General features: G+C 32.9%; 1 protein-coding gene across 1 annotated transcript in view; it reads right to left on the reverse strand.

The window, feature by feature from the left end:
- The window catches only part of LOC107594755 (A-kinase anchor protein 13-like), a 72,700-nt gene that overhangs the window by 28,303 nt on the left and 29,850 nt on the right, over positions 1–14,547 (reverse strand). The window contains 2 exon segments of the mRNA XM_016284929.1: positions 533–657; positions 3,970–4,033. Of these exon segments, the coding sequence (XP_016140415.1) occupies positions 533–657; positions 3,970–4,033 (189 nt within the window).

The raw sequence follows: 14,547 nt of genomic DNA on the forward strand, positions 1-14,547 counted from the left end.
AATAAAAAATAAATAAAAATATATATATATAAAATGAAAAAATATATAAATTAAAATATAAAATAAAATAAAATGAAAAAATAAATAAAAATAAAATAAAATAAAATATATAAAAATAAAAAAATAAAAAAATATTAAAATATAAAATAAAAATGAAAAAATTTAAATAAACTAAAAAAATTAATAAAAATATATATATAAAATGTAAAAATACATAAATTAAAATATAAAAAAATAAAATGAAAAAATAAAATAAAATATAAAATAAAATGAAATATAAATGAAAAAATAAAATAAAATAAAAATCTTACACTGAGGGAGACAATCAAGCCATATATAGGGACCAAAAAAAATATAAATTAAAATATAAAAAAATAAAATGAAAAAATAAAATAAAATAAAAATCTTACACTGAGGGAGACAATCAAGCCATATATAGGGACCAAAATATCAACGACTTAAGCAGTAAGCAACCGATTAACAATGCCCAATGTGGCAAACAACGCACATTTCTTCAGAAAATCTTTCTCACCTTTCTGAAGATGTTGTCCTCTCCAGTGTCAGGACTGAGAAATCCATCTGTATCACTTCCTGAGACTTCCCGAAATGTGACTGTTTCTGAGTTGCAAGTGTGAAACTCCGGATACTGTGAACTTTCTGCAACAAACACACACAGTTTTATATGATGACAGACAAATGTACAGCATTTACTATAAAAAGCAGTGTGCTAAAAATAGCTTGTGTATCCAGTTAAAGTCTATCATAAAAGTCTCCAAAGTAGTTCTCTTACTGAAGCCCAATGTCCTCTTAAACAAAACATGCGATGTCCTCTTCAGAACAGATCTTTGTACAACGGCACATGTATTCACGACAGCAACATCTGACTATCTTGATAGGAGAAGTACCTGTAGCGTCTGTCAGTACCGTACCGTCGCGTGGGTAACAAAACCAGATCACGTGGGAGACGAAACCATCATGATAAACCTCAACAGATTCCATCACCTAGAAAAATACCGCCTGTTTCCCCTCCCTCTCTCGCTTTCACTTTCTTCTAGTCTTTTAAAGTGCAACACACTCTCTGTATAAGCTTAGTGTAAGTGAAGAGAGTGACTGTGAAGGCTGGGATCAGCACTCGGAGATCTGTCACGAGAGTGTGAGCTTTGTCAGCTGTCACACAACACACAGGTGGCACCATGTTTTGGGATGTGAAGGAGGGGGCTCGCTGAGACCGCTACAGCTGCCCTTTCTTTACGCTCTCAATGCTCTAGTAAAAGCAAACGTCATTACCTAAGCTGCAGATAAACAACTGACAACATAAACACAGGTCATGAAAGACCGCTGAGAAGAAATTCAGCATATTGAATCTACCCAGTTACATTTGGTTATTTTCCGTATGTTTTTGATATGATTCATCGTAATTGTTTTAGATGTTAAAAAATGTCTCCAGTTCCAGTACGTGGAAACTGTAAACACTGTGGCTCTGCTGTGCTTTTAAATAAATAAATAAAAAGCATAAAAATAAAATGAACTAAAATACTTTTTGCAAGTGTATGAAAACAGAAGAGCAAAAAATTTAAAAAGAACAATATGTTTGGCATGTTAATAAAATTAAAATTTTAAAAAATAAATCAAAACATATTTAAAGAAAAATGTAAATTAAATGTTTAAAACATGCATACATTTTTTTAGCTTGGTTTTAAAAACATTGTACTGTGATGACCACTAAATATTGTAGAAACTTCATTTGCCGTAAAGTTGCTTTGCAACGATTTGTATCGTGAAAAGTGCTTTACAAATAAACTTGAATTGAATTGAATTGATGAAACTGCAACCATGCAACTAGAATGTGATTGCCATAATGCAATTTCTCCTGTTCCAGTACCTGGAAGTTGCAATGCAATGCAATGCAATGAAATGAAATTGTTTTGCTGTTTAATAAAAAGGTAAACAATAAATAATAAATAAAATGGAAAAATCAAGCAATAAAAAATTAAATAGAATAATTAATTAAATACAAAATATAATAGAACAATATGTCTAGCATGTTAATAATAATACAATTAAAAATAAATAAAAAAAATAATTTAAATAAAATGTCAAATAAAATGTAATTTTCTTTTTTAGCATGGTTTTAAAAAGACCACACTGTGACAAACCTGAAACCATGCAACGTTGTTAAATGTTGTAAAAATGTTTGATGCTTACAAGGAAGTGATTAATAAATCTCAACCCACTTCCTGCATTTACAAAGACACAGCAGTGATCAGTGATAAAGTTGTGCGTTCAAGACAATCCAGTCAGGGTAGTTTAATAAGAAAAAAAGCAAGCTATATGCCACTTATGTTCACAATAGGTGTAAAAACAACTTTTTGTATGGTTGAAATACACTTTTCATTAAACAGGAAATCTTCGTGAAATCATGTTTGTGGCTTGAATGCATTTTGTTTCGTTTTTATACCAGACACTGTTGGTGTATTAAAGGTGAACAGTCTTCAGAATAGTTACAAGTAAAGATAAACAATCCCTTCATGCTCCTCTATACGAACACTTGCCATTACTATCTTCAGTTCCTCATACTTCCTTAAGAACCTCACTATAAGAAAACAAGACTTTCCTTTCTCGTCTGAAATTAAATGGTTCAGTCTTTGTAGACGCACTCCAGTGTTTACAATGCAAAGTTCTCACCTTCCTGGGAAGCAAGCCAATCATAACCGAAGTCATTTACATACTGTATAGAAGTCTTAAAGGTACAAACATCAAAACAGCCCATTTCATTCTAAGGGTCAGAGAGAGGGTGGAAACGTTTTTATACAAGAAACGGTGGCTAACATTACAGTTTAACTGTATACTGCCTACACAGACAGCATCCTAAGTGTTGAGGAACCTCATAAGCAAGCACACATGCCACACAAAACAGCACTCATCACATGAAGTGCATGAGCGACGTGACTCACAAATGAATCAGAGAGAAAATGACGTTAACATGTTGCCAAACTTACAACATGCGCACAAAAAGGAATACAAATACAATATAAATATATAAAAGCAGTTTGATATAATAAAAAATTAACTGTTTAAAACAATTGTTTGCTATCAAATCTTTGGTAACACTTTACAATAAGGTCCCATTAGTTAATGTTAGTTAATGCAACTAAAATCAACTAACAATGAGCAATTTATTTATTGCAGTGCTTATTAATCTTTGCTTACATATAAAACAATACTGTTTATCATTGTTAGTTCAGATACATTAAATATTCTCAGGCACAATTATTGATTTTAATAATGTATAATTAAATGTTAAAATGAGCATTAACTATGATTAATAAATGCTTTAGAAGTATGTTGTTAGTTTGTTAACTTATGTTAATAAATTTTGAGTGTTACGAAAATGTTTTAGTACTGCATAAAACACACTACCATTTACATTTTTTTTTATTACGTTTTTTTTAGGACTTTTGCTGAACAAGGCTGCATTTATTAGATTCAAAAAGACAGTAAAAACAGTAATATTATCACAATTTAAAATAGTTTTCTATATATATTTTAAGATGAATTTTCAGCATCCATTACATCCATATCACATGATCCTTCAGAAATCATTCTAATATGCTGATTTGATGCTTAAGAAACTTTTCTTATTATTATCAATGTTGAAAACAGTTGAGCTGCTTAATTTGGTGGAAACCTTGCTACACTACCACTGAAAAGTCTGGGGTAAGATTAAAAAATTTATGAAACAAAAAAAAAACTAATAATAATGAGCCATTAATAATAATTGAGTACTAATAATAATAATTGAGCAGCAAATCAGCATATTAGAATGATTTCTGAAGGATCATGTGACACTGAAGACTGAAATAATGGCTGCTGAAATTGATAAGCTAAAATTAAAACCAACTAGATAAATATTAGTATTGAATTACATAACTGACAACATGATATCAGGTCATGGAAGTGTGATCTTACCTGTGGATAAGTTGTGTCTCTTCTGGGAAACACTGGAACACAGTGCGTCTTTGTCTCTGTGGATCTGAGGACAGAAAGAGGAAGATATGGTCTTACGCATGTGACTGTCTAACTGGAAAAAAAGTTGTTTAACATATTCAAAGCAAATATGAACATCAGACTGCATTCAAATTTGATGAGTTTTTTTTTCATTTTCGTTCACTGCTGAAAAGGTCAATGAAACTGAGGGTTTCTAGTGAATGCATAGGCAACAGAAGCAGCAGCTTTGCTCACATACGCTCAAAGACTGCAGCATATGAGGTTAGAGTTCAGTCTGTGGTTTGTGGACCCCATAACAGCTGCATCTCACTCATCACAGACCACACACCACCTCACGCCGGCCCTGAGGGACGACAGCGGCTTCAGCAATCATGATCCAATGCGGAGATGCTCCCCACAAGCCAGACATCCAAACAAACTACTGCTGGCTGGATTCAATCCAATCCATAGAAGAAACAATGGCTGCAATTATAAAACCCAGCTTATAAAACAGATCCAGCTCAAATAAGATAAGCTACATTTGAGTCTGTTGTAAAATAAAGCAATAAGCCAAGAGAGGCTGTGCGCTACAGTGAATTCACTCCCTTAATCTATAGTTAAGTTTAGTTTAAAAAATATTTTTTTTGTTATGTTTATGTAAATAAATAAATACAGGGAGTTATATATTATAGCTTGTTGCAAATGTATTTATTTATTTTTTTGTAAAGAGGAAATTGTGGTAAAAAATAAAAATTAAAATGTAACATTTAAATGAAAAAAAAATAAATATTATTTTTAGCAAATATAAAAAATACATAAAAAAATGGTGGCCAGCAGAAAAAAATCCCTATTGTTGAGCATTTTAAAAATAATAATTATGAAAAAATAATAAACGGTTCTTCCACCAAATATGGTTATTTAAAAAAAAAAATTCTGCAAAGACACATTAAATTGATTAGTATATTGATGAGACAGTAAAGACATTAAGACATGTTACAAAATATTTCTATTTCAAATAAATGCTGTACTTTTTAACTTTCTATTGATCAAAGAATCCTGAAAAATGTATCGTGGTTCCCTGTTTTCAACATTGATAATAATAAGAAATTTCTTGTGCAGCAAGTCAGCATATTAGAATGATTTCTGAAGGATCATGTGACACTGAAGACTGGGGTATTGATGCTGGAAATTCAGCGTTGCATCACAGGAATTAATTACATCTTAAAACATATTTAAATAGAAAACAGTTTTTTTAAACCTTAATAATATTAAAAAATGTTTAGGGCTGTCAATCAATTAAAAATTGTAATCTAATTAAATCACACCCTTTTTATGTGATTAATCACACACTTCATGATATTAAGCATAGACCATTTATCTTGTTTCAAATGTTTATTTTGTCATCATTTGCTATATCCAGCAAAGTAAACCAAAAGATTGAAGTGTGATTCTCAAAAATCTGTATTTTCTGCAAGTTTTTTTCAAGATAAATTTTGATGTCTTTCCAAAAAAGGACACTTAGAAACTCCAAAAGGACATCAAAGAACCAAATGATATAAGGAGCCCATACAAGCACATATGAAAGAAAAAAAATCTGAATTTTATAGTATGTGTACAGTGCAACAGCAAAGAGGTTTTTTTTACATTTTAGAGAAGCCAGGTTGCAATACCAAACAAGCTTGTTGCAAATGTATTTATTTATTTTTTTGTAAAGAGGAAATTGTGGTAAAAAAAAAAAAAAATGTAACATTTAAATGAAAAAAAAATATATATTATTTTTAGCAAATATAAAAAATACATTAAAAAAATGGTGGCCAGCAGAAAAAAAATCCCTATTGTTGAGCATTTTAAAAATAATAATTATGAAAAAATAATAAACGGTTCTTCCACCAAATATGGTTATTTAAAAAAAATAATTCTGCAAAGACACATTAAATTGATTAGTATATTGAAGAGACAGTAAAGACATTTACAATGTTACAAAATATTTCTATTTCAAATAAATGCTGTACTTTTTAACTTTCTATTGATCAAAGAATCCTGAAAAATGTATCGTGGTTCCCTGTTTTCAACATTGATAATAATAAGAAATTTATTGTGCAGCAAATCAGCATATTAGAATGATTTCTGAAGGATCATGTGACACTGAAGACTGGGGTATTGATGCTGGAAATTCAGCTTTGCATCACAGGAATTAATTACATCTTAAAACATATTTAAATAGAAAACAGTTTTTTTAAACCTTAATAATATTAAAAAATGTTTAGGGCTGTCAATCAATTAAAAATTTTAATCTAATTAAATCACACCCTTTTTATGTGATTAATCACACACTTCATGATATTAAGCATAGACCATTTATCTTGTTTCAAATGTTTATTTTGTCATCATTTGCTATATCCAGCAAAGTAAACCAAAAGATTGAAGTGTGATTCTCAAAAATCTGTATTTTCTGCAAGTTTTTTTCAAGATAAATTTTGATGTCTTTCCAAAAAAGGACACTTAGAAACTCCAAAAGGACATCAAAGAACCAAATGATATAAGGAGCCCATACAAGCACATATGAAAGAAAAAAAATCTGAATTTTATAGTATGTGTACAGTGCAACAGCAAAGAGGTTTTTTTTACATTTTAGAGAAGCCAGGTTGCAATACCAAACAGGACCACATGAAGATGCCAAAAAAAACTAAACCAATCGCCTGCTGACTGCATTTATCTACTACAGTACACGGATCCATTCCGTATAACTAAACACAGCAACATAAATATGGCAAATCAAAACATTATCGTGAATGTGCATGGAAACAACGTGAATGTACGGAAATGTCTGTGACTGAAAATTTTTCCAGAGTTTAGTGGCTTAAAATGATCTGATCGCAAGCAGAGAAGCAAAATTGGGTTAAAGTGTTAGAATAGAAATTGTGCTTTTTTGTGCCAGTTTCAGTCTGTATTATACTAAAGAGGCCCAATAAATGTCATGCCTGCTTGCCTACTATACATCAGCTTTTGATCTGAGGAATTGAAAGGGTGAATACATACAGTCTATTGGAAATGTTTACACAGATCTCATGTTACGGCCAGTACTGCTACTGAACAGCATCCTGTACAAAGCACCCACAATAGAAAGCCTGTATTAAAGCGACCTGCACCGCTGATGGTTATTCACCCGGCTGGAAAGCACACTGAAAAGCTCTTTTGCCTTTGTTATAACCCAGCTACAGGGTCACCCAGGTGATGCAAGATCGGACGGGGGAGAAAGACGGCCAACAATGGATCCCTAGGAGAAAAACGTGAAGAACGAGAGAAATGGCTTCTGATTTGACCCAAGAGCAGTTCACGTTTCCATCCTGGCCAGGGACTAATTATGTTCACACCCTCAAAAACCAAGTGGCCGTGCACAGTTTTAAAGCAATTAACAATGCACAACGCTCCATTGATGAGCACGTCCATGCCAGAGCTCTGACTATCCACTGTGTGCCTCTGGGAAGGAACAAGGCAGTGGAGAACACTGTCGTCTGTTGTCCCAAACACAAGCCCTGCTTAGAGAACAGGCCGGAGAGCACAAACACACACTCTTTGGGTTATCCGTACAGCAGTTCCCATCATAGTGAGTCGTTGATATCACACATCCACTGCCACTGAAACTCCAACAAAGATTAAAGAGATTATAAATGAAAAGAGCTGTATTGTTTAAGCATAAGCGGTAGAACTCTAAACGAGACGTACAGCTGTCAGACTGTGAGCGAATAGGTTGAGGGTTTGTTTAATTATAAAGTGTATGAGATGTTTTCATTGGATGAATGAATCCCTTCTTTAGCTTTGTTCACACTAAAATCAGATCCTTTTGTCCAGGGGAGTCAAAGACGGCACGCATGAGATCAAATGTGCGAGATGATTTGAGGAAAAATATTAATAGTAAATGATGCACAAAACAATTACATCCATTTGTGGTTGGTAAGATTTTTTTTATGGTTTTGAAAGAAGTCTCTTATGCTTAGAAAGGGTCCATTTATTTGAGAAAAATACAGTAAAAACATTAATACTGTGAAATATTTTGACAATTTAACATAACTGTTTTCTATTATAATGTGTACTTCATAATGCAATTTATTTCTGTGATGCCAAGCTGAATTTCAGCGTCATTACTCCAGTCTTCAATGTCACATGATCTTTCAGAAATCATTCTAATATGACGATTTGCACTTGCTTAATATTTTTTTCAAAACCAAGATACATTTTTTTCCATTCTCTAATGAATGCAAATTCACAAGAGCAGCATTTATTTTTAGAATTTTTGTAACAGTGTAAAAGTCTTGCCACTTTTGATCAATGTAACACATCCTTGCTGAACAAAAGTAATCATTTCTTACTGACCTCAAACTATTAAGCTCTTAGAGTGTTCTGTTGCATTTTTAAGTAGTACAAAAAAAAACTTTATGCAGAATATATTAATAGTGATCCAATGTATCAAAATAACTGAAATATGGCATATTTAACCTATAACACTTCATTAGACATAATGCACAAATATAAAATGCAATGCAATCGCATTCAGTATGTACAGTAACAGAGACTTTGTTTCAAAAAGCAACTCCGTGAATAAGGAAAGGGGACTAAAAACCAAACCAGCTTGAATATAAAATAAACATTTGCATCTCTAACTGCCACTGAGCTATACGTACGCAAAAGAGACAGACATTTAAATATATAAAACAAGACTGATATAAGAGGCATTTACACTCTTAAGAATATCCATCCATCTATCTATCTATCTATCTATCTATCTATCTATCTATCTATCTATCTATCTATATGTCTGTCTAAAAAAGAATAACATCAAACACAAAACTGCATGCTTACATGTCAACCACTATATTTTGTGATGCTCTAAAGCTGCTTCAAACCGCTCTCCATAACACAGGCCCAAACCCTGAAGTCTGTTCAGAGCCAAACATGGCCCAGTGTCCCTTTCCAGAATCTGGCACCGCTGCCATTCTCACTGCATATTTGCGGCGCTAGGGGAGCAACCAAAAAGGCAGTGCCAGCAGACTCTGTCGAGCGCAGAGCATTCAGAAGTGTACCCAATAAAAACACATCTGGTTTGAAAATGCACAGACTGTGCGCTGGCTCTCGATGCATGCAGCGGGAATACAAAAAAGTTATAATACAAAAGCAATTGCTTCGGGATAAAATTTATGGCACAATAAGAACACGTTAATCAGTTAGTGGGACATTTTGAATCTAATTTGTGTTCCTACAGGACCATTTGTGTTTCCAAGAGCTGCGTCTTAAAACTGCGCAAAGCTTCAAAATCTCTGGTTTGTACTGATTGTAAAGATGGTGATTTTTAGTTGCAGTACAGCGCTATGAAGTCACTTGGCCGACGGCCCGTTTCCATCATTCTCTCCAGGCTGAGAGCCAAAGGAAACCGTTAGGATTTGAGCAGCGGCTCCCAGACTGTCACCAAACTGAGCTGCCCCTTGCACTCACGCAGTTCCTGACCTCAACATGTATGCGCAAACACACGCACACACTCATGGCACAAACTCCATTTACAGTCAAAACATTGTATCTGAGCTTTCCCAGAGGCATTTCTCCAATCCGACAGCCATCCAGTCTTTAGGGGTCATTAAAGGGTTAGTTCACCCAAAAATGAAAATTAACCCAAAAATTACTCACCCTCAAGTCATCCTAGGTGTATATGACTTTCTTCTTTCAGACGAATCCAGTCGGAGTTATATTAAAAATTGTTAAATTGTTCAAGCTGTTTAATGCCACTCAGCGGGTGTTGCATGCATCAGTCTAAATGAAGTTAAATAGAAGCGCCCATCCATTAAAAAAAAAAGGTGCCTCACACGGCTCTGGGGGATGAACAAAGGCTTCCTGTAGCGATTCGATGCGTTTTTGTAAGAAAAATATCCATATCCATATATACATAGCTTGAAAGATCAAAGACAATTTTTAATATAACTCCGACTGGATTCTTCTGAAAGAAGAAATCATATACTCCTAGGATGACTTGAGGGCGAGTAATTTGTGGGCTAATTTTCATTTTTGGATGAACTAACCCTTTAAGAACGGAAGGCTCTTAAAACCATCTAGAGAAATGCACTGTATGAAAAATGGAATGGAATGGCACTTGCAAAACATTTTACTTTTGAAACGCACTACAGTTCAATAGTTAGGGGTCAGAATGATTTTCTTTTAAATAAATTAATTGTATTCAGCAAGGATGCATTAAATTGATAAAAAGTGACACAAAAGACTGTTTACAAAAAAACGATTCTATTTAAAATAAATGCTGTTTCTATTTACCAAAGAATCCCGAAAAAATGTATCATAGTTTCCACAAAAATATTAAGCTGCACAACGGTTTTCAACTTTTATAATAATAAGAAATGTGTCTTGAGCAGCAAATCAGCATATTAGAATGATTTCTGAAGGATCATGTGACACTGAAGACTGGAGTAATAATGCTGAAAATGCAGCTTTGCATCACAGGAATAAATGACATTTTACAGTATATTAAAATAGAAAACCGTTATTTTAAATAATATTTCACAATATACCTGTATTTTTTTAATCAAATAAATCCAGCCTTGACGAGAGACTTCTTTCAAAAACATTAAATACATTTTACCAACCCCACACTTTTGAATTGTAATGTGTGACGTTTGAGTGAAAAAACAATCAAAAAAAGAAAAAAAAGAAAGAAAACGGAGTGGGAGTTTACTTTTATTGTAAAAAGTGAACTATGACAAAAGGTTGAAAAATAAGAAGGATTGATCACCTGAAAAGTGAGTCATTTTTACAAGTATTGTACTTCTTTGGAATAATGTGCAGTGATGATTCATTTACAATAAACCTATGAATTATGTTTATATTGACTTCAAATGCACTGAATCAACTGTACTGAATCAAATGACTCAGTGACTCTATGACCCCATGCATTCAAAAGAGGACAACGAGTCATGAATTGCCATGTGAGAGATATACAAAAGCTTGATGGCAATAACACTAAACACATAGTTCAACAGTTTATTGAGAGCTTAAGGATTTAAGATTTGGAAAGAAGTGACATCTGTGCTAATGACTGTTAAGACCGATCAAGCCACACGTCTTCATTGTATGATCAAACTGGCAGATCAACACTTCAGGGTGTTTGTCTGTTGAACCACATTAAACAGCTGAAAACAAGCCGCAACTCAAACGGTCTTAGGTCTGGCATGATGTGTTCACGTCAGAATGTCAAGCCAACAAAAGAACTATGAATCAACTAATAAGACATGAGAGAGTTTTGGACTCTCAGAAAGAACAGCTGACTGCAAACACCACAGACATGGCCATCACGTCTTACAGGAACAGACGCTTTCTATGAACAGAAACTACACCTTATAGCTTTGAAAATCACTGTTAAAACAAGTTAGCAATACTTTTTTAAAATCAATTATAATAAGTACAGAGTAATGTTTGGGTATATAGGAAAGATCATACATGAGATCACAGTTGCGATCTGTTCTGAAACTCTAGAGGAGGCCCATGTGAGATTGCTGTCTAAGAGAAATAACAGAGATATTATAAATGTCTGCAGAAAAATGTCAGAGATTTCAACATGAACTCAAACACTTCTAATCACAAACTTCTGACAAGTGATGCTGCCCACATTCATCATATAACACTATACTCTTACAACAAATCGCTCATTTTATAAGGCTTTAAGGAGAAACTTAGAAATAAACGCTTTTATTTTTTGCTTTTTTTATTCTTAATAATAAAAAAATATATATATAATATTAATTATTATAATTAAAAATAATTAGAATATAATATAATATATATATACACACACACACACACACACACACACACACATTAGGGATGTAACGATTCACTCAACTGTGAGATTTAAGACAAATTATAAATTAAATGTGTCCTTTTATTATTGCTTGGACAAAATAATGTATGTTTCTTTGTGAAATTGAAATATAACACTATAATAATATACTAATATAACACTTGTAAATTATTGCTCTTTTGTTGGTTTTGATTGCTTCTATTGTCCTCATTTGTAAGTCGCTTTGGATAAAAGTGTCTGCTAAATAACAAAATTTAAATATAATGTAAATGTAAATAACAAAACTAAATTGAAATTTTAAACAATTAAATCCAAATCAAATAAATAAGCAACACAAATAAAATAAATCTCTTCATATAAACAAACTAAGGCTTTGTCTGTGCTCTTTCCATTTTAAATTAGAGGCAACTGCTGCATTTTAATCCAAACATTTTATAATGATCCAAACAAAGATTGTTTGGATCATGCAACATGCATACATGCAACATGAGCAGTTTTTAATCTAAATTAGATTGTATAATTTCGAAATATGAAGCAAAACCAGAATGGTTTGACTTCAGTTTTGTGAAATAAAAATATCTGCATGAAACCGAAACAGCAGACGGGCTGAATGAGACGCAGATTCACTCTCTGCCAGCAGGTGGCGCTTAAAGTGTTTCCTTGGTTTCTGCTGTAAACAAAGCAGCACTGCACTTATGAACTTTAATATGCTTTATACAGAGGCAAGATGAAAAGAAAAAAAAACCATCGAAAGACAGTAAGTTCCCCTCAGACATACATTCATATAAACTCCTACCCTTAATTGAATCGCGATTTGTTTAGCATCTCAACCAATTCGAATCGTCACATATTTAAATCGATTTTCAACCGGCTCGCGGTTAATCGTCACATCCCTAATATACATACATACATACGTGTGTGTGTGTATATATATATATATATATATATATATATATTATACATATAGTTACATATATACATACACACATACATACACACACTTATATTTTTTTTTGCTATGTTATGCTACTAAAAAAAACAGACATGTATAAATATATGATTAAAACTTATTTTATGCTGTTAACAAAATACAAAAATTACTACTGACCTACTCAACAAAAATAGATATTTAATGTTTTATAATGATTTAGAAAAGTTACAAAAATCCATTGCTGTACAAGCTTTGTGCTGTGGACCTAGTTTAAAACCTACAATTTATATTATATATAGTCCCAATGCAACAGCACCGAATGTCCACATTTCAGATCTTCTTACCTTGATTAAAACTACATCCACAGTTCTCTCTCCTTTGGCACACAAACTATACCTCCGCTTGTATCGCTCGTACATCTTTCCAACATGCGTACGAAGAAACTGTGACACTGAACAAAGCTTTTTTCCCACATGAGGTCCTGACAGGCACAATCACCACGGCTCAAGCGTTTGGAAAAATGAGACGCTCCTAATCTTTCACATCTGTGTGAAGGATCGGCCCCTTTCCCTCGCTCATCCCCCACTCCCCTCTTCTCCCTCTCTCTCACACACGCACACACACACACATATGCAAACAGTCTCTTTTGCTCTTTCGTTGTGCTGATCAAAAATACAGTTAAATCAGTAATATTGTGAAATATTATTACAATTTAAAATAGCCATTTTCTATTTGAATATATTTTAAACTGTAATTTCTTCCTGTGATGCAAAGCTGAATTTTCAGCATCATTACTCCAGTCTTAAGTGTCACATGATCCTTCAGAAATCATTCTAAAATGCTGATTTGCTGCTCCAGAAACATTTTCTATTATTATCAGTGTTGAAAACAGTTGTGCTGCTTAACATTTTTGTGTAAATACTTAATTTTTGTTTTTCATTGATTTGAAATAGAAATCTTTTTTAACATTATAAATGTCTTTACCATCACTTTTGATCAATTTAATGCATTCTTGATGAATAAGATCAGAATGGAAAAAAAAAATACTTTTAACAGACCCCAAACTTTTGAACGGTAGTGCATGCATTTCTGTTCTTTACTGTAGCACTGGCTCCACATATCCAAAGATATTACTTCTGGATATTCAGATGTTTATAATAATTCTCAGATCTTTTCATAACTAGATGAAAGGGAGGACACATCTGTTATTGGTTATACATGACAGACACTATGAGGACCCGACCAAAATGCTGCTGAGTAACAGGATATTATGTTATGTTTTTCAGGGAAATATCGCCCCCATTTGGAGCTCGGTGCTCAAAATTATTTACTTCAAAGCAACTGTGAATATTGATGAATGTTAGGATCTCACTGACAGAGATAATGACAAAAAAGCATGAAGCTATTTTGGTTAAAAAAGGTTTGAAATCACAAGCGTCCTGTTGGGTTTGCCAAGCATCAACTTAATAACTTTTTAAACAAACGTGTAATGTGATTCCGAAAAAAAGTTAACCCTAACAGTCAAAATCATCTATCAACATAAAACAAAGAAGTGACAAAAACAGTAAAAAACTACTGTATTTCTGCTACCTAACTATCATGGGATGTCATTAATGTCACAACATACGCCCACAGCATATTTCATAAGTCAAGTGTAGTAAATTAAATATAAAGTCTATAAACACTATATGTTTAGTACTAACCACTGGTGCATCTTTTTTGTCCATGACATCAAGCCACATTGTCTTCTGATAGTCCATCTGATCCTCCAAAC

Source organism: Sinocyclocheilus grahami, unplaced genomic scaffold (assembly GCF_001515645.1).
Source record: "Sinocyclocheilus grahami isolate Dianchi unplaced genomic scaffold, SAMN03320097.WGS_v1.1 scaffold190.1, whole genome shotgun sequence".
Classification (NCBI taxonomy): Eukaryota; Metazoa; Chordata; class Actinopteri; order Cypriniformes; family Cyprinidae; genus Sinocyclocheilus; species Sinocyclocheilus grahami.